This window comes from Coccinella septempunctata, chromosome 9 (genome assembly GCF_907165205.1).
Source record: "Coccinella septempunctata chromosome 9, icCocSept1.1, whole genome shotgun sequence".
NCBI lineage: Eukaryota > Metazoa > Arthropoda > Insecta > Coleoptera > Coccinellidae > Coccinella > Coccinella septempunctata.
In genome coordinates, this window is record NC_058197.1 from 16,697,095 (window position 1) to 16,723,308 (window position 26,214).

Sequence of the window (26,214 nt, forward strand, 5' to 3'; positions counted from 1 at the left end):
ACTGCTAATTGAAAAACTTCATTTCAGATATATAGGCCTTATTCAAAATAGTTTCCCCTTTTTCACTGTCATTGCTGAGTTAGGGCATCTCCATTTTGGGATAAAGTGCATATGCATATAGTATATGGAAAAGTATATTGGTTTATTTAGACTCAACTAATATTGGAAAATGGAAAATATTCGATTTTAGTTATTTATCTTTTAATGAGTACTTCAGTTACTTAGTTACTTTATATTTAGGGCAATTAGACATTTTTAATAAGAAATATATCTCAGATGAAGTGTAGATTCCATTTAAAAAATGTTATATATATATTTATAGTATAAAATTTCATATAAAATAAAAAAAATCAAATTCAGTCTGTTCTAACATGTGATACGATGCAATCTAGGGCCTAGAAAACCCGAAAAATTATCTGGAACTTTCGGTTTCATTCTAGAATTGAACCACGCGGCGAGCTAAACCACGTGGCTGTAAAATCTCAAGTACCTTCGCCAGCCCCCTTTTCTATGCAGATTAACCGCAAAATAGGCATTAGGAGGTCTTAAGACTCAAAATGGTTATTGAACAATGGACACTTGAGATTTTACAACGAGTGATGGTATCGGTACTGTTTTGGCAGGCAGGATTTATGATATTTATGAACGTTTGACACTTTAACTGGCGTTAATGGGATTTTTAAGTTCGATCTGGTTACGTTGTTGATTTTTGAAGAAATTTTCTGTTTCTGTTCGTTGATTTCAAAAATAAAAAATCACTGAAATAATATTTTTATCACTAAAATTCATTTAAAATTAATTCAACGAAATTGAAATTCTTCGTAGGATTTCACTGAACTATCGGAAAAAATTTCGCAATTTTTGATTTTCCATTAAATTGTTTCTGACAAAAATATAGTGATATTGAGCTTTCCTAATTTCAAAGAACTAAACGTTAAACATGAAAAATGAAAACACTGCAAATTCTACACTTACACGTGGGTTTCTAAAAATTCTCTGTAAAATTGTGTTTTTTCTAACTCGATTCATTTTAGGGGAGAATATTTCTTAATTTGTCGATATCAGTTCAGAAAATATTTAGTAAGAAAAAAAAATTAAAAAATTAAAAAAAAATTTTTTTAAATTCCGAGAAAAAGATTTGGTGATTTCTTATTCATTTCGAAAAGTATATATCCGAAAACTATTACTAGGAAATTTCATAAGAAATGAGATTTATTTTTCAAATCGTTTTGGAAAATTTATCACTAGAAATAAAAAAAAAATAGAAACACCTAAATAGAATTCGAAATAGATAATCACGATAAGTTTCAACCAACTTCACTTATTTACTAGTTAAACATTCATTAAAAATCACTAAAATATTCTTCAAATAGTGAAAAAATAATAAATAAACAAATAAATAAAAACAAAAATGTCCTTTATAATCTAAGGCAACAACACGAGGCTCTATTTCTATCTAGAATGAACGTATCTAAATTCTTCCACATGCAATTTTAACCTAACAAAATACGAAATAGTTTAAACAAAACTCTACCTACCTCATACCCTTAATATGGGTTCTTCGTTCTTTCCTCGCACTAGCCTATACAACCTCTCGCACGAAAATCCTTCGTATACTTAGATGTATTCTAGGAATTTCTTCCATCGTAAACACAACGTTTGATTTTCGACGGAATGCATATTGCATTTCTTTATTTGGTGTAGAAATGTAAAACTCATGTCTGTACCATAGACGGGCAGAGAAAGAGACGTAAGATCTAACCGGCAGCAGGATACCACATCCACCACCCCTAAGCTACCTGACCCTCGAAGACATCCCCTAAGCATATAGGTACTGCTCTATGATGTTGCCCAGACATTTTTCGATGAGTAATCTTTGGACCAAGACCAAAAGACACGTATTGGTCGTTTCCCTATACATATACGTAGAAAATTCGAAATTCAGATGGTCGAAACCATAAAACGACACAATGGATTCATTATGGGAGAAGTAGTAAAATTTAAGGGATTGACAAGACGCTTCCTCGGAGGAATACGCGTCCTTTTGAATATTCGAAATCGGTGTTTTTAAGTTCAGTATACTGGCTGGGCAAAATTCGTTGTCTACTGTATCTCGAGAACAATGAATGGTAGAAGAAAACGGATGACACATTCTCTAGCTCTTTTTTCTGACGAATCCAAATCAGAAAAAAGAACCGGCCTATTATCTCTAGATTTTGAGTTATAAACAAAAATTGAGATTTTGACGATTTAGAAAAGTCCTCATAACTTTTTTGTCTTTGAAGTTACAGATCTGAAACTTGAACCTCTTTAGACACTTTTATACATGGAATCTACTGACAAAAGATTTTTTCCAATTCAAAAATAACAAATTCACTAAAAGTTTGCATTTAAAAAAAAGTTGGCCTATTGATTCGAAATGCGAAAAAATATTTTGAGCTCGTCAGTGGATTCGACGTAAAAATGTGCCTGTAGCAGGTTGAGGTTTCAGATCTGCAAGTTCGAAGACAAAAAAGTTATGAGAATTTTTCGAAATCTTCAAAATCTCATTTTTTGCTAATAACTCAAAAACGAAAAATCGTAGGAGGCTACGGTTTTCACCATTCTTTGTTTCTCTGAAGAAGTGGTCGGAAATGAGTCATCAGTTTTTTTCTAGCTGCTACAGTTCTCGAGATCCCCTCAGTAGACAACGAATTTTGCCCACCCTGTACAGTGGAGTTCCCAAATTCGAGGTACAAACGAAGAGAAGAGACTCCCATGAACATTTTTTTCTCGAAATCTGTAGCAGAAACGACAAAACTACAAGAGACCATAAAGTTTTGTACAACAACAAAGCTTCTTTTGGAATTTTTTCAAATTAACAGTGGTTCACAGAGAAAAAGTTCTGGGGGAAAACGTGCTCGAGAAAAAATAACATCCTGTAGATTTGCTATCGAAATTGGCATGTCACAGGGTATGAACTATCATTTAATAATATTCTTGCCAAATTTCAGTTGACTATTTTGTGAAGTGTAGATACTATAAGAGAAAAACTTGAGAAAAATTCCAACTTTAACACCCTATATCTCGAAAAAGAATCGTTTGCGGTCCCTTATTTTTGATACTTGTTACTCCTGAAATTACTCAAAGAATGTTCTCTTTTCTTTTGACCCTCCAATTTAGGAACACCCTGTACATTCTTTTCTCTCTTTTCGTCATAGACTTCGGAAATTTTTTGGCAATGTTTTCTGTTTTCATGACGAAACTAAACTAATAAAGACGTTTTAGCTTTATGAATTACCACGTGTTTCGGTACTACTGTAACATCTTCCGGTGACTGAAATTAAGACAAAAAACAATCGACCTCCATTAAAATTCCATACTAGGAAGGAATTTTGGAACCTAAATTTGAAGGTTCTTTTGGGCAAAATATACAGGGCAAGTCTTTTTTTCGATTCGACCTAGATACAAAGCCATTTTAAGATTTCAGAATGAGCTGTGCCACCCCTGGAAAAACAAAATTCCTTTCAGAATAACAAGCTAAATCTGTGGCACTACACATCTGTGGATCTTTTTAACAGAGTTGCATTCAGTCAAAGTGCCAATTTTTTTTGTTTCTTTTGATCTCGGGAGTCTTCTTTTGAAATAAATGTACAAGTCAAGGACTCAGCCTGTAGAGCAAGTCGTCAATTTTGAGCTTTTGCCCATCTTTTCCCATTTGTTACGTCATAATGAAAATTTATTAATAAATTGCCTAGTTAGAGCTCTATCAGTGCATTTTCGGCGGATAAAAATAATTGAATTCCAACTATTGAAGGATAATTAGGTATCGAAATGTATTTTACTTCGATGTTTAGTAATGATTAGTCAGTTGTATGTGTGCTATATTATAAAAAGTAGCTAAATGCTCACTACTAACCAAGCGACCTTGCATTTTAGAGGTTGTTTGAGTGAAGCGAAGCTTTTTCATAGAAGTTTCTTCAACTTGCTCAAGATATCGAATTAGGTACATGTCGAATGATTTTTTTGAGTGATCGCCATCAGTGTCTCGAGGGGTTGAATCCCCAGTTCGAAGGGGTTAAAACCGAGAGGTACCGACCGATCTCGGGGTCACGCTCTTCCCCTCGACGCCTCCTCAATCGGCACAACCCGGCAACGCCGCGACCTTCTCGCATGTTCCCTTAAACACTGACGTGTGACGCAATAAACTCATGCTCCGTCGTTTTCAGCGTGAATTTCCATCGAAAACAATCCAGGCAGTGGCCAGAGGCGTTTTTCTAGCCCTAGAACCGTCGCGATTTTCCGAGGGTTTTTCCTCGCTACCCGTACGCGCTTTTCCTTTGTTTTAAGGCCGCTTGAGGGGAAGTACCGCACATAAATAACGATAGATCAAAGGGTGCACGACGGCGGCGGTGGTGGGGGGGGAAAACGACGGTGCGTTGTGGACCGCGTGCCTGCGAAAATAAGCATAGATTGGTGTGGTGCGCATAGAGGCTGCGCAGCGGTCCGATGTCAGCAGGCAGGCAGCGGACAGACGCGTAATTTTTTTTTTCGCATCGCTCCTCGCCTCCTTTCCAATTTATCGAATTCCGAATAGGTGGAAGGACTGTCCGCGAACGTGGAAAAGTAAGTGGTTTTTTCGATTGTCGTTCGAGGAATATTCATGAGGCGGTTAGAAAACGCGAAACGTTGAGTAAGGTCAGGCGAGCGCTAGTGGCGACGGCAGTGGTCGGGTTCGATTCCCGGCTCGGATTTCCTAGGGTCACATTTTTTTGCTGGGAGTTTTTCCTTATTTTTTTGTTTTTCCGACGTTCGCAACACAAATTTGGGTTAACTAAAAGTTAACCTACTCGTGAAGTTTCCAGGCCGATAAGAAATGGCCATAATATGCTAATAGAATACTCTATCCGTGGTAGTTAAAATCATAGACTAATAAATCTTTTCTTATTAGTCTATGGTTAAAATTATTTTTATCCTGGAAAAACGAATTCTCGCCCCCAGGAATTTGACTGCTTGCCTCACTGGCTTACAGTCGCGAGCGGAAAGAATCACTTCCCGCACTTGTTAAGAAAATAACTATTTTTCTCGGTTGTCTCTGGTTTCCTGGAGAGAACAGAAAAAAAGGTTATGTCATGAAAAATAGATTCCTCTTTGGTTCATAGTTTTCATCTGTGGTTTTCATGACAGATACCAGAGACCATAGACAAACTTTTCTATGCCAGAGACCATTGAACTCTATGGGAGTTCAATCCATAGAGTTCAATGCCAGAGACTTTCCCTATGACAGATACCGCAGATCTGTGACCATTGAACTCTATGGGAACATAGAGTTCAATGTCTGTGACAGATACAAACAAGTTGTGTAACATTATGAGGTTAATGTTAATAAAATGTTTCTAGTTTTTACTTATACTCAAAATAAATCGATTAGGTGATAATTCTTCCGCCATTCAAATGTATTCTACAAATATACGATCAATAAATTAGTTCAATTATACCTTCGAAATGTGTAGCAAAGTATGTCGTCAGTCTGTTAGGACAATTTCGATTTTTCGATCGCTCAGAACTAGAGATTTTTACGAATCTTTGGAACTTAAGCCTGGAGCCACACAGGCAGATATCAAGGAAGCTTATTATAGGCTATCTATGAAGTATCATCCAGATAGAAACAAGGGCGAAGAGGCCTCTGTTAGATTCAGGCAGATAACGGAAGCTTATGAAGTGTTGAGGAACGTTAAGTTGAGGAAGTTATATGATAAAGGTAAGTCACATAGATATCAATATATAGTACTCCAAATATCTACCAGATTATCCATTTAATTTATTTTAGGTTTAACAATGAACGATACACCTCGCACAGCACAAGAAGAAGAAATCAACAAGTTCTACAAATCTAGGCAATTCAGATCGAGACCCCCTCCACCAACTGGAAGGACTCCTATATACGATTTTGACGAGTGGTCTAGAAGCCATTATGGGGCGACTTTAGCCAGGGATATAGCTAGGAAGAAAAGGAGACAACAAGAAGAAGTCTTGCGAGCATCTGATGCTGAACATCTCAAAAAGGAGAAGATCTTAATTTGTACACTAATTCTGGCAGGTTTAGCATTTTATTTTTATGCCAGGCAAGAAGGTTATGATAAGGTTAAAGAAGATATTATTGGTAAACGTAGGTGATAATTCAAGTCGATTTGCTGGCTTATATTGTACATATAGATAAATTTATGAATAAATATGTTTTGTTGCTTTTGGTGTTTCCATATCAATAATGCATGTAGAAAGCGCCAAATTATTTATGATGCAAAATATTTTGGTCCTTGTAAATCCGTAATCAATCTTGGGGAAATTAAAAAACAAATTCTAGGCTTGAAGTAGATATATTTATAAGATAAAATATACATATACCAAAACTTATCACACTATTTATACAATGTATTTGAACACATGTTGTTCTTCAGGAAAGAGTCGATACATGGCTCACAAAAAAATTAAATTATTACTTCGATCATTTGAATTTTCTGTTAATAAGAGACTATTGATACCGTTATTATTCTGTACTTAATGTAAGCTGTATGATCTGAAAGTATAAACAGCCTGCGATAGCTAGGACTGAAATCGTTACATCCTCATCAAAAAATAGATCCATCTGAAATCCTTTCATTTATAAACTCTAAAACAAATCAACAAAGGCCTTTATTCACTTCCTATTGGTAACATCCGTACCATTACTTGTACTGTTATAAAAGACTGTATATCAACTATTAAGTGATGTGAACTTTCATATGCATCCAGCAAGCTACATCTATTTAATTCAAGAATTCAACTTAACCTAATAATGATTCTGGAAATAATTTACATTAGCATATGGTGGTGGCATGGGCATATTTAAAGGACCTGTCGGATAAGGCACAGACGAAGGAGGCATACTAGATGGTATGCCTGGGAAATAACTTAAATTCACACTTAGTGGTGGGGGATTGGTGTAATTGGGCATGTTACCCAAGTAAGGATCGTTTCCACGTTGAATTATCTTCGACATTTTATCACCTTTTACTAACCTAAGGTGCATAATTTTTCTTTTAGCCAAGAATTGCTCCAGGAAATCTTCCAAATCTCCTCCTTCATCCATAAACTTTTTGGCTATGGAATCTGATTCTTCCTCCATTTCACTAGCAGCTGTTCTCAATAAAGCTAGGGCAGTTTCTAAGGAGAGATCACCATTTTTATCTCCTAAAACGATGAAGAGTTAATCTTTAAATATCGAATTGGTACCTGAAGCTATTCCAACTAACTTAATGTTTTGAGTTTTTCCTCTACTCGCTTAGATAGTTCTTCACCCTCTACACTAGAAATCTGCAGCTTTTCCCTTTTCTCCGTTAACTCTGGTTCTCTCCCTAGATTCATTTCAGCCATAGATTCATTTGTGGCCATAACTGTTTCTTTCTCATTTTGAATTTCCTTAAGATAGGTCTGAAATGAAACAATGCTATTTGAAAAATTTTGGGAATAGAGATTTTGAAACACACCTGATCATCATTACTCAATATTTCCTCTAATTTTGCATCATTATTAAGAATTGCATCAAGCTCGTCATTTGATAGCCCTTCCAATGTTTTTGTTAATCTTTTGCAGTCTTCTGTTAAGATAGCATAAGACATTTTCGGAAATATTTAGTGTGAACGTCTCAAATATTAGTCCTGTTGTTTCCTCCAAGTTCTAGTTGTCTATGAATGTATTATTTGTTGGAAATTCAACTACATCATTCATTTATCTGCTTAATTCTTTAAAGGATCCTCTTTGTCAATCCTATTTTTAACTATTCATCAAATTTATTGTTATGAATTGAACCACAGAAAACACTTGTCAGTATTTTTGACACATTGTCAAATTGAATAGCTTTTGCTTCATCTTATTAGCCTCAGCAGATTCTCTGGCCTCATTTACGTATGTGATATTTTTTATTGAAAGATTTTGCAATTTCCTTTAAAATCATTAAAATTTTGAAAAACACGAGTTGGATTGAATTTCTGAATAACCAAAAAAAATTTTTTGCATTTTCAGAAAGAAATCTGCGCAGATAACTGCGATTCTGTGTTTTGGTTTTCTATGAAATCGTCGCAGTTTTCAAAAATTTCTATCCAGCGATATTTCAAAATATGGATTTTGAAAATGATGTCGAAAACGAGAAAATCGTATTAGAGCAGCAGTTCATTCTTAGATTGCCACATGTGAGTATACAATTCTCTCAATATTCGAATTATAATTTGGAGTTGTTCAGGAGGAAGCTATAAAACTTCGTAATTTGCTGGATACTAAACCAAGCAAGGTGAAGAAATCGTTGAAGCTTGATCTCAATTTAGATGATAATTCAGGAATTGTGAAATTCGGTAAACGTAAACTTTATGGTTGTTTGCGAAAATTTCCCACCATTATTGAGTCGTACAAAACTCATGATAAAGTAACAATCTGCAAAACTGCAGATATTAATCAAGTTCTCATCTGCGATTTTGAAAAAAACGACAACAAAAAGTTGAACTTTATGCATGGAATTACTCCTCCCTTGAAGAATGTAAAGAAGAAAAGATTCAGGAAAACTCTTATAAACACAGAAAGGGCTGTTGAGGTTGAAAATATTGAAAGAGAATTGTATTATCTTTTGAGAACCGATCTTGAGGCTGTAAGTGAATTTCATATGCACATAGAAAATAAATTCACTATCAAATCTTCCTACAGGTATCTTCTAAATATGAAGTAACATATGAGCAAGACAAGGAAAATCGTCCAAATAACAGTGGTAAGTTTGAAATATGTATAGGTTTTTAATATGAAAATATATGTTGAAAGTACAATATAAATATAAATACTTTATTAACAAAACTTACAATCATGTAAAAATATGATTTTTCAGAACTCAATCTTTTTGGGAACATATCTTCAGAGGTAAATTTCAACAATTTTGTTTTTTCAACAAAATAATGTGTTTGGTTTTTTTAGACGTCTGATGAAGAAGACTGATTTCCAATTCAAGATTGAACATTATGAAACAAAATTGAAGTATCATACAGTTCTTGAAACAATATAAATATTTCTACAGGTTAGGCTGACGTTTTCATTTTCTTAGATTTTTTTAATTCACCATTTATCATTTTTCTTTTCTTCGATTTCACATTTTCATTTGAGTCACCGTTCATTTCAACATCTGCTTCGGGTTCATGTCCATTCATGTTTTCAACATTGCTAAAACCTCCTTCTAGTCCTTCACTGAGACTTTTCATTCTTTCTTCTTTTGCCTCTTTCTTCAATTTCATTTTATCGTTGTTGGCTTTTTTCTTACTCTTTTTAGTTTTATTACCGGAGATTATACTTGACTCATCATCATCTTCTTTGTTGTTGGTAAATTTAACAATAGATTGTTTCATTTGGACTATGTTTGACACTCCGAGTGCCGAGCATAATGTGTTGTAGGTTTTTTTAGTCTCTTGATTTGTTTTAATAAAACTTCTATATTCTCTGATTATTTCTCCTAAGTCTTTCCATTGGAATTCGTTTATTTCTAAGGGGCCTTTTTTGATTGCTGCTATAATAATAAAGAGATATGAAATGAATTTCTCTCGTACGTTGCCATTGCTTTGATTTTCTACTAAATTTCCAAAGAGTTTTTGGCACTCATTCAAAAATCCCATCGCTATCTCTTTCAAATCGTCTTTCAATTTGTCATCGCAAGTGGTTAACAACCTGTGATTGGTGAAACAGATCCTGATTAAATCTGCCGCTAGATTCTTTTTATAGGGCTTGATATCTTCCTCGAATATAACAGACGATAAGTACTTCAAAAGCTCAATGTTGCCATTCCAATTTAACTGTGCCGTTTGTTTGAAAATTTGATTAGGCAAATGACAGTCTCTCCTCCTCATATAATTATCTAAAGAATTCTTGATGATGTTTGTTATATCCTCCCTCAAATGTTTCTTCACTTTTTTAGGGGTTTCCTCATTATTAACTAACACTTGCGAACATCTGATTATGAATACACAGCATTGGGAAATTTCATTTCCCATAAATTGTAACATTGTGGAATTCCTCGTTCCTTTTTCCAAAAGACTCCCTAAGAAATCACACAAAGTTTTGTCAGTCACCTCAGAACAGTCCGCAAATTTTTTCATGGAAGTCATTTTTTTGAGACAAGATTTAACTCGATTCTGTAGAGGTTTCTGATGGTTGTCTTTTATGCTAAATTCCAGCAGCTGTAACAGAGGTACTAATATTTCCAAGGTCAGTATCATGGAAGGGTTGGAATCTAAGAATATCTCAATCAAATCAAGAGCCCTTATCCTGAAATGAGTCAGTGTTTCATCATTCTTGTTTTGCTTCTTGGATTTCCCACGGTTGGTTTTGAACTGTTTGAAGACGTCGCCTAGCGCTTTGTTCAGCTTTTCCCCTTGCTCCTCATCTATTTGATCTATATCGATATCACTTTCTACTCCATCATTGTCCGTATTCTGCATTAAAGCGATCTGTAAAGCTTTCCGTAACTTATCTGATTTAGTTTCGTCCAGATCCTCCTCTTCACTGCTCTCTTCTTCATCGTCCACTTCTTCATCATCACTTTCATCTTCTTCATCGCTTAATTCTTCTCCTTCATCATCTTCAGACATATCATCATCATCAGATATGTCACCTTTATTCGTAAGAGGGTTATCTTCGTTGTTAGGATCCAGGACCGATAAAATTTGATGCACAGCTGTAGCGTTCAAGTATTGGCAAAGATGCGGGAATACACAGTTTACAACCTTTCTCAGGAGACTTGAATTGTGGGATAAGAGACTGAGGAATAATTCAACAACAACTTCTATCCAAGCTGGATCGTTTTCATTTTCCGCATCTTTTTTCTTCTTCAATCTTTCATAGCAACTGAACAGTTCTTCCAACGAATCCTTTGCCAATTTAACGTCATTGAATAGTTGTAGGCTCAAGTGCAAGAATAAAATTTCAAAAACGAGCTTAATTTTTTTCGTTTTCTTGGATTGAATTTTGTTTATGAGGTTCTTGGCTTTGGACCACGTCTCGCTGACCTCTTCCGTTAATGGAGATCTCACTTCTAAACCTTGTGACTGGTAAGAGTCCAGTTCATTGAAAACGTCCAATAATACGTGGCTGAGGTGTTCCAATTTTGATAACTTCAAGTCCAGTGATCTGAAGAATGTGTCCTTCAATGAACCTTTAAAAGAAATAACCATTAGACAATTTGTTAATGTTAAGTTTGGCTGAGTTCATGTTAAATGACCAATGCCGATGATAACCAATTATGTAACATGCAAAAATTATTCTACTGAGCATATTTCAATGGATTTTTTCATTTAATTTTTATCAACTATACTATATTTATGTCTTTAATCAATTTGATGTTTTTCATCGCTAAGGAATAATGTTTTTCGTTTAAAATGAATATTACAACTTACTGGCTAATTCCACGCCCACTTTGGGCTGCTTTGTGAGCCCCAACTGCATGAAAAACTTGAGCTGTTGGCACTTCCATTCATTCTCTTCGTGCATGCTCGGATGACAAAGTAGTTTGACCAACAAATTGGCGGCATATAACCTATCGTTATTTTGGAAGGTTTCAGATGTATCGGCGTTGAATTTTTCATTTTCCAACATCACAACTTCCTTGTATATGGTGGCTAGTTCTTTCACACCTTCGTTTTTAAGAGTTGAAGTTATGTTCTGAACGAGTTTGCTTTTGGTGATCTTCTCAAATATGAACGTTCCAGGATGAAACAACAGTCTTTTCAGGATAGAAATTTTTGTTTTTTCTGAGACATCATCTTTCTTCAATACTTCGAGAATGGTGTCGAAGAGTGTGTGGGTTAGTTTCTTCAGTTGCAAGTCTTTTTCATTACCCTTTAGCTGTCTGAATACTGTTATAGTCTGTTGAATGAAATTTTGTTCCAAGAGATGCGGAACGTCATTCGGTTCTTCTATATTTTTCAAAATTATGGTCAGGAAATTTATTATGACTAAATGTTTGTTTTTGTTGTATTTGGATAGGGCCTTATCCATATGTTTGATTAATTCAATGGTGAATTTCGTTTTAACAACCATTTTCCCAAACAATTCATAAACTGGATGTTGTAAGGATGATATTTTAGGAATGGCCTGGAAAAAACAAAAAATAAACGGTTAAAAAGCTTTCAAATTATGTGTACTCAATGAGAACAAAATTAGACAAAAACTCAACATGTTGAGTGACAAACTTTTCGAGCTTCTATTCTTGATTATTGATTTTATTGATCACTATGAAATTTTTCGATAATTGTAAAGAACTCACCAGTAATATGTTTGAGAACGCTTCCAGATTGCTCTCGGCTATGAAAGTCGAACTCGATGATATTTTTTTCAAAATTTGTTTGCCTATAAGTTTGGGATATTTATTTGTGAGCATTATCAAAAAGTAGAATGAGTCTAAATTGTAGTCAGAAAATGGTTTTTCTAATTGTGGTTTTATCACAGGCAGAATGAGGGATTGAAAAACATCTTTGCTAACATTTTCAACCAAATCCAATATTAGTTCATATGCAGGATATAGCAAATAGCTTCTTTCTTTCCCAGCATTCAAAATGCAGTCCAGTACTTTTTTCTGATCTTCATCAGAACTTTTCATGTATAAGCCAGACCTTATAATGGCAGTGCATACCAAAATGTGGCCCATAGAAACATCAGCATTCTCCTAAAATAGTGACGAATATTAATGAGCTGTATAAATTTGAAATCTAAAGAAACTTACACTTTTTGAGTTGCTTTTTCCTTTATGAAGTTCTTTCTCAACAACTTCGAATATCTGCTCCACAGATACATCTGACAAATTCAATAATGGCATGAATGTGGAGTAGAAACCGCATCTTGCACTGACCGTTGATGAACCAAGACCTCTGATCAATCTGCCCAATGCATATTTGTATTCAGTTTCATTCTGGAGAAAAGAGATGTTATGAAATCTAGTTAATAAGGTACATTTTTTCTTGTGAAGAATCTCACATTTAATCGGAATCGAAGGAGTATTTGATCTATTTCATATTGTGTAAACTTACCTCTTGATTTTCTATCAAATATTTCACTAAATGGGCACCAGCTTTATTTCGCACTTTATCCTTATCTTTTGTTAGGTTCTTAAAATTATCCAGAATTGTAGTTTTGATCTTCAAATGGTTTGAACTATCATTTACATCTATATTTTCATCTTCCACGTGCGTTTCTTCCATGGTGACACTTTTGAAACACTTTGAGGAAATAATGTTAGGTTAGAATTTCGAATAGAGGTTAGAAACGAATGATATTTTTGTGATTCCCTTCAACTGTTGTTTCAAGTCATAGAGTTTTGATTCTTTTTAATTTTTTTTCATAAGGAAGTGAAAATGTTACTTTGAATTGAAGATTCTGTTTTGATTTGTATTTAATTTTTGTCCGATTTAGTATTTGGTAAGATATTTTCTCTTATTTTATGCCTCTGTTATATCTGGGATTATTTATCGCCCCGTTATTTCGTATTTACCGGCTAAACGGAGATATCCGAAAGCTGCGATAACAGAACCGAAGATAGCCGACGATTAATCAATGAAGGTGTGTTTCTGTACGAAAAAATAGAGGTAAATGTTTTTGTCTGATAAGATTAAGATAAATAAGAAAACTTAGGTGTCCTGAGTAAACACCGAAATCCAAAATGAATCGCTAGATTACCGGATATTGCGAGAAACCGCTGCAATTATTTTACACGACATGTCTTTCCCAAGTACAGGACAGGGACTGTCCAAACTCAAAAAGAAACATTTTCGGGTGAAACACCAAAAAGTCAAGCTTTTCAGGGCTAATGAACCGTTTCTATCGGTTTTGATGTGGGGAATCAACCACACGGTACGTATGTTGTCACGTATATACCACCTTAATTTGCATAAATCATAACGTTTTTCAGATAAATGAGCTTATGCATGTTACCATCCCTGTCATGTTGCTGCCAGATGATTTCAGGGCATATTCCAAAATTAAAATAGATAACCATCTTTTTAATAAGTACGTATAAACCTATTATCCTCTCCTATGTTTTATAACTGCTATGCTTGTTTTAGGGAGAATATGCCCTCTCATTTCAAGGTTAAAGAATATTGTCCCATGGTGTTCCGCAATATTCGAGAGAGGTTTGGAATTGATGATTTGGATTATAAGGAATCTTTGACAAGGTTCGCATTGTTTATTCGATACTTGAAATATCGTATTATGTTATATTATTGTTAGGTCTCAGCCTTTGCCTGAGGATTCTTCTGGTAAAAGTGGTGCTAAATTCTACCATACATCTGACAAACTCTTCATAATAAAAACCTTGACTTCGGAAGAGGTCGAAAGAATGCATTCTTTCCTCAAGCAATACCATCCATATATTGTGGAGAGACACGGAAAGACACTTCTACCTCAGTACCTAGGGATGTACAGACTTACTGTTGATAACGTAGAAAACTATATTGTTGTTACAAGGAATGTTTTCTCGAACCATTTACACATCCACAGGAAGTTTGACCTGAAAGGATCCACTGTAGATAGGGAAGCTTCAGAAAAGGAGAGAGAAAAGGAACTTCCAACTTACAAGGATAACGATTTTGTTAATGAACAGATGAAGGTGAATAATGATTTGAAGATTGTGCATAGAATGAGCTTGGATTTTTTGTGATTTTAGGTATACATCGGAGAAGAGGCCAAAAGTAAGTTGATGGAAACTTTGACTGCCGATGTTGAGTTTTTGACTAAACTGCATCTGATGGATTACAGTCTATTATTGGGTAGGTAACAAGAATTTGATATATTTAGTCACTAGGATGATATTGGATGCAATTTTTTCGTTTTAGGTATTCACGAAGTTGAGCGTGGCGAATTGGAGATGGCTAGGGAAAGAGAACTAGAGGCTGAACACCCTTGCGGTGATTCCGATGAGAGCGAATGCGGCTCAGGATTTGACCAAAGACGTTTTGAAATGACCACACCACCTGATTCCCCAAATGCCATAGCACAGTTCGTCAGGGAACACAGTTTACAATATGAGGGTAAGAAATCTTGATGCCAATATATCTTATTTCAATATCAACACTGACTTGAATATTTTATAGGTGGTATTATCCCGGAATTGGACATTTACGCCATACCAAGTTGCGATTCCGCACCAGTCAAAGAAATATACTTTGTGGCCATTATCGACGTCCTCACCCATTACGGCGTCAAAAAGCAGGCTGCCAAGGCGGCCAAAACAGTCAAATACGGTTCTAACGTGGACGGTATAAGCACATGCGATCCGGAACAGTATGCCAAAAGATTTATCGAATTCATGAATAAGGCCATAGAGTGAATTTATCTGGTGGTACCAAGAACAACAGTGTGGATCTTGTAGTAGTTTTGGGACCGTTTCTATATGCCATTAACGTTTCTTCGTTTGAGATTTCCTGGAGTTTTATTTTTTTGGCGGAATGAAAAAATGCAGAGCTTCGAATATTTCAATCGTAAAGGTTCACACTGTGCGAGAAAAGTGATATTAGTTGTATGCATGCTTATTATAAGGGTGTCTGTTTAAGTGGTGGGTAATGAACATATATTTCCAAATTGAATGAAGGGAGAAATCGCATAAAAATTTATCTTGATTTGATTCGATATATGTATATTGGGAGTTTCAAAAGTGTTTTTTTTTTGGCCTAAACAAATTGTATTTACACTCGTTCTCGAAGCATTCCTTGCGAAAATTGAATTATTTCGGGCGACTAGAGGATCGCAATCAGTACCACTGAAAATATGTAGAACCATTACATAAACTTATTATTGTATGATTTATCACCAACTTCATCGATTCTGTACTGCTTCTAAACTCTCACACTATTTTGAATACTCACCGGGTAGTTTTTCTATGTGCACTGGGAAGGAATTTTTCGATTTTATATCGCAACGTTTAACCGCCGAAGTCTAAGGAGCCTACACTCAAGAATCTGCTGTATTTATAACTGTTTTTCTATCTCAAAATAATCTTTATGAAGTATCGTAGTTACATATTATCGTGTGTGTGTTGGTAGTTCATGTTCTCTAACTTTTTGGGTTTGTTTCATTTGATGAGTTTCGTTGTTGTTGTTGTTGGTCTTTGGATATCTCCAGGATGAGATTGACGAGTACACAGATTGGTTTGGTAGGGACCGGAGGTTAACACTGACATTTCTGTTTAGTTTGGCCGAAGTGTGAAAAGCCTACCGGGAATTTCTGGCAGTTTGGAGATGGGTATATCGAACCTTTTTTTGGCAGGGTAAAAAATTGTAGATTTTCGTGTGTAAAACTTTGTACAGCCTTATCGTGTCTTAGGATTGTAAAATTGTAATGGAAATTATCAGGAGGGCATTTTCGAATCGAGTCTCCAGCTTGGGAATGACGCCGTCATGAGAGTTGAGATGTGTGTGTTAATGCAATATGTAAAATATTTTTATGTCGTTACAGAAAGCTTTATATATGTTTTAATTTCATATCATTATAAGGATGTTTCAGTTTTTATTGTCTTTTTGATATAAGCCAATAAAATATATTTCATCGAGGTGGACTTGTCCATTTTTGTCAAGGTATTTCTGTTATGTCACTACACAGTGAAAAAAAAAAAATAACCTCTGATAATCTAAAATTACAACACATTTTGAAATTTTTTGATAAATACAACGCATTTTGGAATTTTTTGATAAATGAAACTAGTAATCATTAATTAGTTGATTTTGCACCATACATTTTCAATCGAAAATCTTGGTTTTTTCGATTAACTGTACAGGATGTCTCAAATTCGATGTCCAGTTGGGGGATCTCGGAAAGTAGAATAGCTGGAGCAAAACCGATGACTTTTTCCTGGCTCTTTGTCACAGAAACAAAGAATGGTGAGAACCGTAGCCTCCTACGGTCCATCGTTTTTGAGTTATTAGCAAAAAAAAATTAGATTATGACGATTTCGAAAAGTTCTCGTAACTTTTTTGTCTTTGAAGTTACAGATCTGAAACTGAACCTTCTTAGGCACTTGTTTACGTAGGATCTACTGACAAGTTTGCGTTTAAAAAGACGAAAGTTCGCGTGATGATTCGAAAATAAAAAAAATTTCGTGCTCGTCAGTAGATTCAACTTAAGAAAGTGCCTGTAGAAGGTTCAAGTTTCAGATATGCAACTTCAAAGACAAAAATTTATGAGGGCTTTTAGAAATCGTCAAAATCAAAGATTATAGAGTTAGGTTAACTCGATAATCTTTGGTCAAAATCTCATTTTTTGATTATAACTAGAAAACGAAGAATCGTAGGAGGCTACGCCATTCTTTGATTCTCTGAAAACTAGCTCTTATAGTTCTCGAGATCCCCTCAGTGGACAACCAATTTTTTTTAGGGGTTAATACTTGATGGTTTGGGGTTGGTTTAAAAGTTTGAATAATTTTCCTGGCCCAAAAAAGAATTATGGAGCATTCTACAGTATAAGCATTGATTTATAAGTATACACAATGCTTCAATAAAAGATATAAGGGTTCAGCACAAACCAAAATGAGCCCAATGGAATAAAATGACAAAAATTCTATTTTTCAACTGATTTCAATCAAAGATCAGAGAGTTCTGAGAGTCTCTGGAGAGTTACTCATTAATCTTGCTCCGGAAATTTCATTAGAGATGTATGGTTGGTTGTCTAACAATCTCTAGATGCGCATTTTCGATACTGATTAAATTATTTAAGGATCATCTTTTGTCTTGAATTGGGTCGAACTTTTACTACATATTGAAATTTCTCAGAATTTTTTCTTCAAATGGGCACACTTCACTCATATATGTAGGTATTTTCTGCATTTCCGGTTTCGTAATTGGAATATAATGATGATTATCAACAATTCTAATCCTATCTAATGTTTTCGTCTTGCCATTCGAATTTTACCAGAAAAATCGTATATAAGGAATTCCATTTCTATCATTTATGGACGATTTTAATTCGGCCGTCGTTACAAACCGTTTAAATTTTTCCGGACAATGAATTTCGCCCAGTTTTTCAAAATTACTGACGAAATTATTCTTGTTTGTTTCGTCCGTTCTCCATTTCGGTCCCGTCACCCAATGAGAATTACCTGCTCGACGACGGAGGGTCCCTTCCCATTCAACCCCAAATTTGGCCCGAGATTATCTGTCAGAGCACGACGTAAACAGACCAAACAGTTCCATTTTTTTCCCAAATATTTTCGGTTTACAGTGATCAAAGTGAATGGTGCGTTGAAGTTTCAGTGAAATGTTGAATTATATTCGTTCGAAGCTGTTTTTTAGATCTTGTTTTCGGTCGAGGGATGATTATATCGACTATGTTGTCGATCATTGGCCGATGGACAGTCTCAAAGACTTCCTGGAAAGAAAACACAAAACTATCGATGTGGATGGCGTTTTCATGAGATGGGTATGCAGGCGGACGTCCATCAGCAGAGCTATGAAAGTGTTGAACCTTCTCCTATCTTATGGTGCCAATCCTGTGCTCCCTCACCCAAACCGGGAATCGACACTTTATGTTTGCATCGATAAAGATGGTGAGTTTTTGGAATACATCGTTGAATCGAAAAACTAAAGATTATAGAGTTAATAACTCTATAATCTCTGTATAGAGCCAAGGATACTATGTACATTTTATTGGTAGAGTTAATTTATTCCATGTTCATTGCATATATAGGACGTCCCTTGAATGTTTTAACCTCGATTACTTACAACACGTGGATTCGATATTATTCAGGAGTCACGTCCAGTAGCGTACTCCACAATTTTTGGTTCACACTGTGAGAATCCTCACGAGATCCAGGCTCTTCTTTGTGATTTCAATTTTCAAAGTGTATTTGGCTGTGCTCCGATAATGAATATCCCATGCAAATTTCACAAAGGTTCTATTCATAATAATCGATCGGAAATACTCCAACTTTCACCATTCAAAATCGAAGTATTAATTAAATTGCTCCGGTCCTGAGCATAAACACAGCTCAAAAATTGAAGTGGATATGCGGAAGAAAGCGAACCTTTTGCACTTGAATCAAACTTTCAGTATTGCTCACACACACGCACTCGACACTTGACACTCGACACTTGACACTCGACACTTGACACTCGACACTAGACACTAGACATTAGACACTAGACACTAGACACTCGACACTTGACACTCGACACTCGACACTCGACACTCGACACTTGACACTCGACACTCGACACTTGACAATAGACACTCGACACTGGACACTCGACACACGACACTTGACACTCGACACTCGACACTCGACACTAGACATTAGACACTAGACACTAGACACTCGACACTGGACACTCGACACACGACACTTGACACTCGACACTCGACACTCGACACTAGACACTGGACACTCGACACACGACACTTGACACTCGACACTCGACACTCGACACTTGACACTCGACACTGGACACTCGACTCTCGACACTTGACACTCGACACTTGACACTCGACACTTGACACTCGACACACGACACTTGACACTCGACACTCGACACTCGACACTTGACTCTAGACACTAGACACTAGACTCTAGACACTAGACACTAGACATTCGACACTCGACACTTGACACTCGACACTTGACACTCGACACTCGACACTTGACACTCGACACTTGACACTCGACACTTGACACTCGACACTTGACACTCGACACACGACACTCGACACTCGACACACGACACTCGACACTTGACACTAGACACTCGACACTTGACACTCGACACTCGACACTCGACACTCGACACTTGACACTCGACACTCGACACTAGACACTCGACACTGGACACTCGACACACGACACTTGACACTAGACACTCGACACTTGACACTCGACACTCGACACTCGACACTTGACACTAGACACTAGACACTCGACACTTGACACTCGACACTCGACACTCGACACTCGACACTTGACACTCGACACTCGACACTAGACACTCGACACTGGACACTCGACACTCGACACTGGACACTCGACACACGACACTTGACACTCGACACTCGACACTCGACACTAGACATTAGACACTAGACACTAGACACTCGACACTCGACACTTGACACTCGACACTCGACACTTGACACTTGACACTAGACACTAGACACTCGACACTTGACACTCGACACTCGACACTCGACACTCGACACTTGACACTCGACACTCGACACTCGACACTAGACACTCGACACTCGACACTCGACACTCGACACTAGACATTAGACACTAGACACTAGACACTCGACACTCGACACTTGACACTCGACACTCGACACTTGACACTCGACACTTGACACTCGACTCTAGACACTAGACACTAGACACTCGACACTAGACACTCGACACACGACACCCGACACTTGACACTCGACACACGACACTCGACACTTGACACTAGACACTCGACACTTGACACTCGACACTCGACACTGGACACTCGACACTTGACACTCGACACTTGACACTCGACACTCGACACTTGACACTAGACACTCGACACTTGACACTCGACACTCGACACTCGACACTCGACACTTGACACTCGACACTCGACACTAGACACTCGACACTGGACACTCGACACTCGACACTGGACACTCGACACACGACACTTGACACTCGACACTCGACACTCGACACTAGACATTAGACACTAGACACTAGACACTCGACACTCGACACTTGACACTCGACACTCGACACTTGACACTCGACACTCGACACTTGACACTCGACTCTAGACACTAGACACTAGACACTCGACACTAGACACTCGACACACGACACCCGACACTTGACACTCGACACACGACACTCGACACTTGACACTAGACACTCGACACTTGACACTCGACACTCGACACTGGACACTCGACACTTGACACTCGACACTTGACACTCGACACTCGACACTTGACACTAGACACTCGACACTGGACACTCGACACACGACACTTGACACTCGACACTCGACACTTGACTCTAGACACTAGACACTAGACTCTAGACACTAGACACTAGACATTCGACACTCGACACTTGACACTCGACACTTGACACTCGACACTCGACACTTGACACTCGACACTTGACACTCGACACTTGACACTCGACACTCGACACTTGACACTCGACACACGACACACGACACTAGACACTCGACACTTGACACTCGACACTCGACACTCGACACTCGACACTCGACACTTGACACTCGACACTCGACACTGGACACTAGACACTCGACACTGGACACTCGACACACGACACTTGACACTAGACACTCGACACTGGACACTCGACACTCGACACTTGACACTCGACACTCGACACTTGACACTCGACACTTGACACTCGACACTTGACACTCGACACTTGACACTCGACACTCGACACTCGACACTCGACACTGGACACTCGACACTCGACACTCGACACTAGACACTAGACACTCGACACTAGACACTCGACACACGACACACGCACACACAATCAATGGCTGGAGCTACAACCCGTAGAAGTTCGACAAAATTACATTAAATTTAGAGTAGGGAATGGAATTGTCCAGCCATTCATTGGAATGGTTCAGTACTTCCGAGTCTATCTGATCGCGCTATACAACAACCTGATGCAACTAGGTTGCATCAACATGCTACAACCTAGTTGCATCAGGTTGTTGTATAGCGCGATTTGGGCTGAAAAAAGTGTCGAAAATTGAGACAGTTCATTGAAAGCGCTGATGTTGACGAAGTGCTATTATTATTATTATTGCCCTATTTCATCCCATTTTTACGACGATTGTTGGGGGGTTCGAACAGGATGGCTATTGTGATTAACTTAGACGAATTTTATTGGTGAGATTTTGAACTAATATTCTATTTTTTTAACCTTGGTTTTAGGTATTTTTCTGTCAGTTGGTATAGAAATAAGCCATTTCATAAAATCGTTACTGAATAATGAGAAAAATCAGCAATTCTAAGTAAAAATCGAACAGGCTAATATCCTAAACGAAAGAATATGGTTGAGTAAGTCATCGCAAGATCCCATTGCTTTGCGATAATTTAGATAACAAATTATCTAGGGTCGTATTGGGATGTATTTCAGTAATCATTTTCAATTCTTTTCTCAATTTTATCATTTTGAAAATTTTGCATGGTTGATTTTTGGTAAAACGCTTTATTTTGACCAGTTCTACCTTCTCCTAAAACAAAAGCGTGTATATTTTTAGACATACACAAATGATCCACTTCAATTTTCGAGCAGTGTACATCTCACCCCCTTTGCCTTAGCTTTTCTCTGCCTAGCCCTTAGGAAAACCCACCCTGTAACCTCTCCGTATTTTTCAGTGAGGGAAATCGCCATCACCCTCCTGGAACACGTGACCGACCTGGACCAACCCATCGAGTTCGTGCGCAGAAAAACGGCGATGCACTGCGCCGCCCAGCGCGGCAACCTGGAAGTGCTCGCGTACCTGATCGAGAAGGGCGCGAACGTCAACGCCACCATGGACTTCGGCTTCAGCCCCCTGCACCTGGCCGTCACCCAGAGCGACAGCGACGTGGTGAAGATGCTGCTGGAGCACGGCGCCGACGTGAACGCCGCCAACGACCACGGCGAGACCGTTATTCACTGGGCCCTCAACTTCAAGCACTGCCACCGCCACATCCACGTCCTCCTGGAGTACGACGTCGACCTGTCAGCTGTCAATGAAAACGGCAGGACTCCGCTGCACCAGTTCATGTACAAGAGGGCGGACAGCGTGTCCATTTGCGAGAAGATGCTGAGCAAGGGGTGCGACACGATGGCCAGGGATAACGCGGGCAACACCCCCTTGCACAGTTTGGCGTGGTCGTACTCTTCCACCAGGCCCTATCCGGCGTCCAAGTTGGCCGCGATGCTCATAAGGAACGGCACTGACCCCAACGCTCAGAATTTCGACGGTTACACGGCCTTGCACGTGTCGGCCCAGCGCGGGGTGCACAACCCCTTTCTGACGGCCATGATGGAGGAGGGAGCCCGCGTGGATATACCAGATAACCGTGGTATTTCCGCCTTCGGCTTCTACGCCTTCATCAACAACGCCGACATCGCCCGCGATATAATCAAGTATTACGCCGTCAAAGAACACGCGGGTAAATACGAATTCACCCCAGTCCTGATGAGGACCATAGAGGATTCCGTGGAATTGCTGGAGTACCTGGAGTCGTGCAGGGAGGAACTGCGACTCATGGCCGAGACCAAAGTGGCGGAGGGTGTGTCGTTCACCCTCTTCCAACTGCTCAGTTTGCCGGCGTACGCGTCCGCCCAGCACGTCGAGGGCGAGGAGTTGCGCGCGACCGTCGATCGATCCTACAAGACTTTCAGGAGGTACAGTCTGGATCTGACGACCAGGTATAGGGAGGCGGTAAGGAGGGGCAAGGCGGAGAGGGTGGGCGTGGAGTTCTTCGAAAGGTACACCAAGCTCAACGCGTATTGCATCAAGGTGCTGGTGACTTACGTCCCGGTTAGGGATTTGGAGAAGTTGAATCGGTTCTTCGAGAGGCCGGTTCCGGAGGACGCCTGGTCGATTGATTCCGAAACGTTGCACCCTACGGAGGTCACGCAGTGTCTCAACCTGTAAGGTTGGAGGTGTTTGTAGTCGCCGCGATGGACTTTTGGGGCTAGGAAAGTTGGGAATAACAAAAAGTATACGAGTACATGCAGAGTGTTCAATAAAGATGTTGTTGACAAGGAATCACAACTACTATTTTGAAAAAATCGTCAGTTATTCTACCATTTCAGAACATTTTCCTTAGAAACAGCGCAAATCGCCTGTATTTTTGCTTCAGTAAACACCCTGTACAATATTGGAGGCTCAATAATGGAAGAAGAAAGCTGTTATTCTTTGGATTCTTCGGTTGCCTTTCAAGGCTTCTTCATGAGTCACTCTGTATCTATTCTTGGGCTTGCCTATCAGAACCTACGAGGAACACTGTGTCTTCCATGAAGACTTCCTGAAGACTAACAGTCGAAGCTTCACTTAATTTCCGAATACGCTTGAAATGAACTTTATATGAAGAAAAATCTTCACAATACCGGTGATCTTTGCAAATGACAACTAAAGAGAGAATTTATTTTTGTATGTACAGGTTTGTTACATCATTAAAACCTTCACTTATGTATGCCATCATATTTTGTATTGTTATTAATGTTGATTAGTAACATCTTTCGTCTTGTGATTTACTTTGTACTTAAACTACTTCATTATTGTCCCTGAATTTTTATTTATATAGTAATTACATCTTAGTTATTCATATATTGTTTATTTATGAATGATGTTTTATGCTTACCACCTATAATAGATATTTATATTGTAACAAATTCCGAATAAATTTTTTACACTTTGGTATAATCATTTCTTTTGGTGAAAAAATTCGCATACCCATACCTAATTGTAAATTTTCTTCTTCCATCACAGGAGGGCTATGAGAAAGGATTCATTGGTTCGCGCGATAGGCCTAAGGATGAGATTTGTACGACTACCGAAGTGGATAAGAGAGTCAAATTGGAGTGAACGAATGGGGGTAAGGTTCAATGATTTTATTCTTAATATCGGAGAGTACCAAATGGCTGTTTCAAACTTGAATCGAAATTTTTCACCTTACGATATTAGCCCTCCTTGGTCAATGTATGTACTAAAAAATAATTCATTTCATTCATTATTTTAATAATTACTTGTCTTGGATAGGAGTGTCCAATGAATTGGAGGATTATTTGGATTTGGAATATTTCGCTCTTGAAGTCATATTGTACTAATTTGCAGTTTTTTTATTCGGAAATTACAACAACAAAAAGTGGGCAGTTTTTGGAATCGTCAAGTAAATTCATGAGTCTGGTGGGTGTTGTTGGGTGATCTTGTTTCGTCCTAGTTTGATTATTATTCTGGAGGTGGTGGAGTATCGCCGTTAGGATCATCAGTAGCAATATCAGTACCTTCAGCTCCTGTTGCCTCATCTGGTGACATCATATCCATCATTTCTTTCATCATTCCCAAGACCGCACCCATCATGCCCCTTGGTTGGATATCTAGATAAGTGTTGAAAATATCGAGTTGAAAAAAAACATGGAGGTAAACAAAATTCGATGGGATTGAGTGACAGAAGAAGAAATTGATTGCATATTTTCGATTCCCAAAAGATTAGAGCTACGCAGCTTTTATTTATACCAGGAACATACTATTAATGTCTGTTTAATCTTCCCGCATAATTTTATTAGTAAAATGTTGTTTCATACCTGTATCATCGATTATGTCTGCTTCAGCTGCCCTTGTTCTTTCTAAAAAGGCTGCGATGAAGAGGAAGACTGCTGGAAATTTTAAATTTAAATTGAAGTTTGAGTCTCGATAATGTTTTAAAAATCGTTTGTCTGAGGAAAAATGATCATTGGTAGAGGAAAAAAACTTGATACCTGCAATACTTATAGGTATTACTATTTCTTTTTCAGAAACATAAACATTTTGAACATCGCTTGAAGGAAATTATGAATTTTTCACTCTGTTCTACTTTGAAGTATTTGCTACTCACCAAAAATTGGAATGATCTTCATGTTGAGTGAATTACTGACAACATTTCTCGTCAGACTTCTTTTATACCTACCAAGGTGTATCATCTTATCTTTATGTCCTTTTTTCATACATTAAATTTTCATAATTTATAAATGAAAAATGCGCAACTGATAACTACCACCAATATTATTCCAATTTTCTGTGAATGAAACAATCGTGAAAGGATATGTCAGCCTATTCCGATAATATCCAGACATTCCGACATTATAAATAATGAAAATATGATAAAGGCTCTCTACAAAAAGAATAAAAATATATTTTTTTCGGTACTGAAATTTTGCGCTGATTTTTTTCAGAATTCTATTTATTCCTGTTCTGCAATCTAGACTTCCTGCTCTGCTTGACGACTCACAATAATATCAAAAAAAGTTGTAGTTATAATAGTCTATCATTATTCCTAACAAATAAATAACCGTATACGAGTAACTTTTTTTTTTGTTAGGAATAATGGAATACTATCAATACATCGATAATTTCAAAGAAATAACCCTTGCTTTTTAATTTTATGTATGGATGTCCGCATCTTCAGTAAACACCCTGTACAGCT

At 37.7% G+C, this 26,214-nt stretch overlaps 6 protein-coding genes across 8 annotated transcripts; 4 read left to right on the forward strand and 2 right to left on the reverse strand.

Annotated features, from left to right (window-relative positions):
• The first annotated feature begins 3,789 nt into the window (after nucleotides 1-3,789).
• Nucleotides 3,790-9,180, forward strand: LOC123320830 (transcription initiation factor TFIID subunit 7). 2 transcript variants are annotated; one of them, XM_044908272.1, is made up of 6 exons: nucleotides 3,790-4,605; nucleotides 8,041-8,207; nucleotides 8,258-8,656; nucleotides 8,713-8,773; nucleotides 8,888-8,919; nucleotides 8,974-9,180. In XM_044908272.1, exons 2-6 carry the CDS (start codon nucleotides 8,136-8,138, stop codon nucleotides 8,992-8,994), a joined length of 585 nt encoding a protein of 194 aa, XP_044764207.1. In that variant the 5' UTR covers nucleotides 3,790-4,605; nucleotides 8,041-8,135; the 3' UTR covers nucleotides 8,995-9,180. The 2 variants fall into 2 exon arrangements, with proteins under 2 accessions (XP_044764207.1, XP_044764206.1); XM_044908271.1 differs by having other exon boundaries at nucleotides 3,792-4,605; nucleotides 8,888-9,180.
• LOC123320829 (dnaJ homolog subfamily C member 30, mitochondrial-like) lies at nucleotides 5,306-6,225 on the forward strand. The gene is made up of 2 exons (XM_044908270.1): nucleotides 5,306-5,740; nucleotides 5,810-6,225. Exons 1-2 carry the CDS (start codon nucleotides 5,485-5,487, stop codon nucleotides 6,154-6,156), a joined length of 603 nt encoding a protein of 200 aa, XP_044764205.1. The 5' UTR covers nucleotides 5,306-5,484; the 3' UTR covers nucleotides 6,157-6,225.
• Nucleotides 6,338-7,830, reverse strand: LOC123320828 (vacuolar protein sorting-associated protein 37B). Its single transcript, XM_044908268.1, has 3 exons — nucleotides 7,506-7,830; nucleotides 7,272-7,449; nucleotides 6,338-7,209 (listed from the first exon to the last, which is right to left on the reverse strand). Exons 1-3 carry the CDS (start codon nucleotides 7,635-7,637, stop codon nucleotides 6,809-6,811), a joined length of 711 nt encoding a protein of 236 aa, XP_044764203.1. The 5' UTR covers nucleotides 7,638-7,830; the 3' UTR covers nucleotides 6,338-6,808.
• LOC123320826 (rDNA transcriptional regulator pol5) lies at nucleotides 8,831-13,294 on the reverse strand. The gene is made up of 5 exons (XM_044908266.1): nucleotides 13,068-13,294; nucleotides 12,764-12,949; nucleotides 12,308-12,706; nucleotides 11,439-12,135; nucleotides 8,831-11,197 (listed from the first exon to the last, which is right to left on the reverse strand). Exons 1-5 carry the CDS (start codon nucleotides 13,236-13,238, stop codon nucleotides 9,075-9,077), a joined length of 3,576 nt encoding a protein of 1,191 aa, XP_044764201.1. The 5' UTR covers nucleotides 13,239-13,294; the 3' UTR covers nucleotides 8,831-9,074.
• A 264-nt stretch (nucleotides 13,295-13,558) lies between these two features.
• On the forward strand, nucleotides 13,559-16,582 carry LOC123320827 (phosphatidylinositol 5-phosphate 4-kinase type-2 alpha). Its single transcript, XM_044908267.1, has 7 exons — nucleotides 13,559-13,887; nucleotides 13,946-14,043; nucleotides 14,100-14,210; nucleotides 14,266-14,644; nucleotides 14,702-14,804; nucleotides 14,871-15,065; nucleotides 15,129-16,582. Exons 1-7 carry the CDS (start codon nucleotides 13,753-13,755, stop codon nucleotides 15,362-15,364), a joined length of 1,257 nt encoding a protein of 418 aa, XP_044764202.1. The 5' UTR covers nucleotides 13,559-13,752; the 3' UTR covers nucleotides 15,365-16,582.
• A 1,263-nt stretch (nucleotides 16,583-17,845) lies between these two features.
• LOC123320344 (putative ankyrin repeat protein RF_0381) lies at nucleotides 17,846-24,613 on the forward strand. Of its 2 annotated transcripts, XM_044907642.1 has the most exons (3): nucleotides 17,846-18,261; nucleotides 18,318-18,571; nucleotides 22,411-24,613. In XM_044907642.1, the coding sequence occupies exons 2-3, from the start codon at nucleotides 18,373-18,375 to the stop codon at nucleotides 23,682-23,684; spliced, it is 1,473 nt and encodes a 490-aa protein (XP_044763577.1). In that variant the 5' UTR covers nucleotides 17,846-18,261; nucleotides 18,318-18,372; the 3' UTR covers nucleotides 23,685-24,613. The 2 variants fall into 2 exon arrangements, with proteins under 2 accessions (XP_044763577.1, XP_044763576.1); XM_044907641.1 differs by having other exon boundaries at nucleotides 17,846-18,571.
• Nucleotides 24,614-26,214: the final 1,601 nt, after the last annotated feature.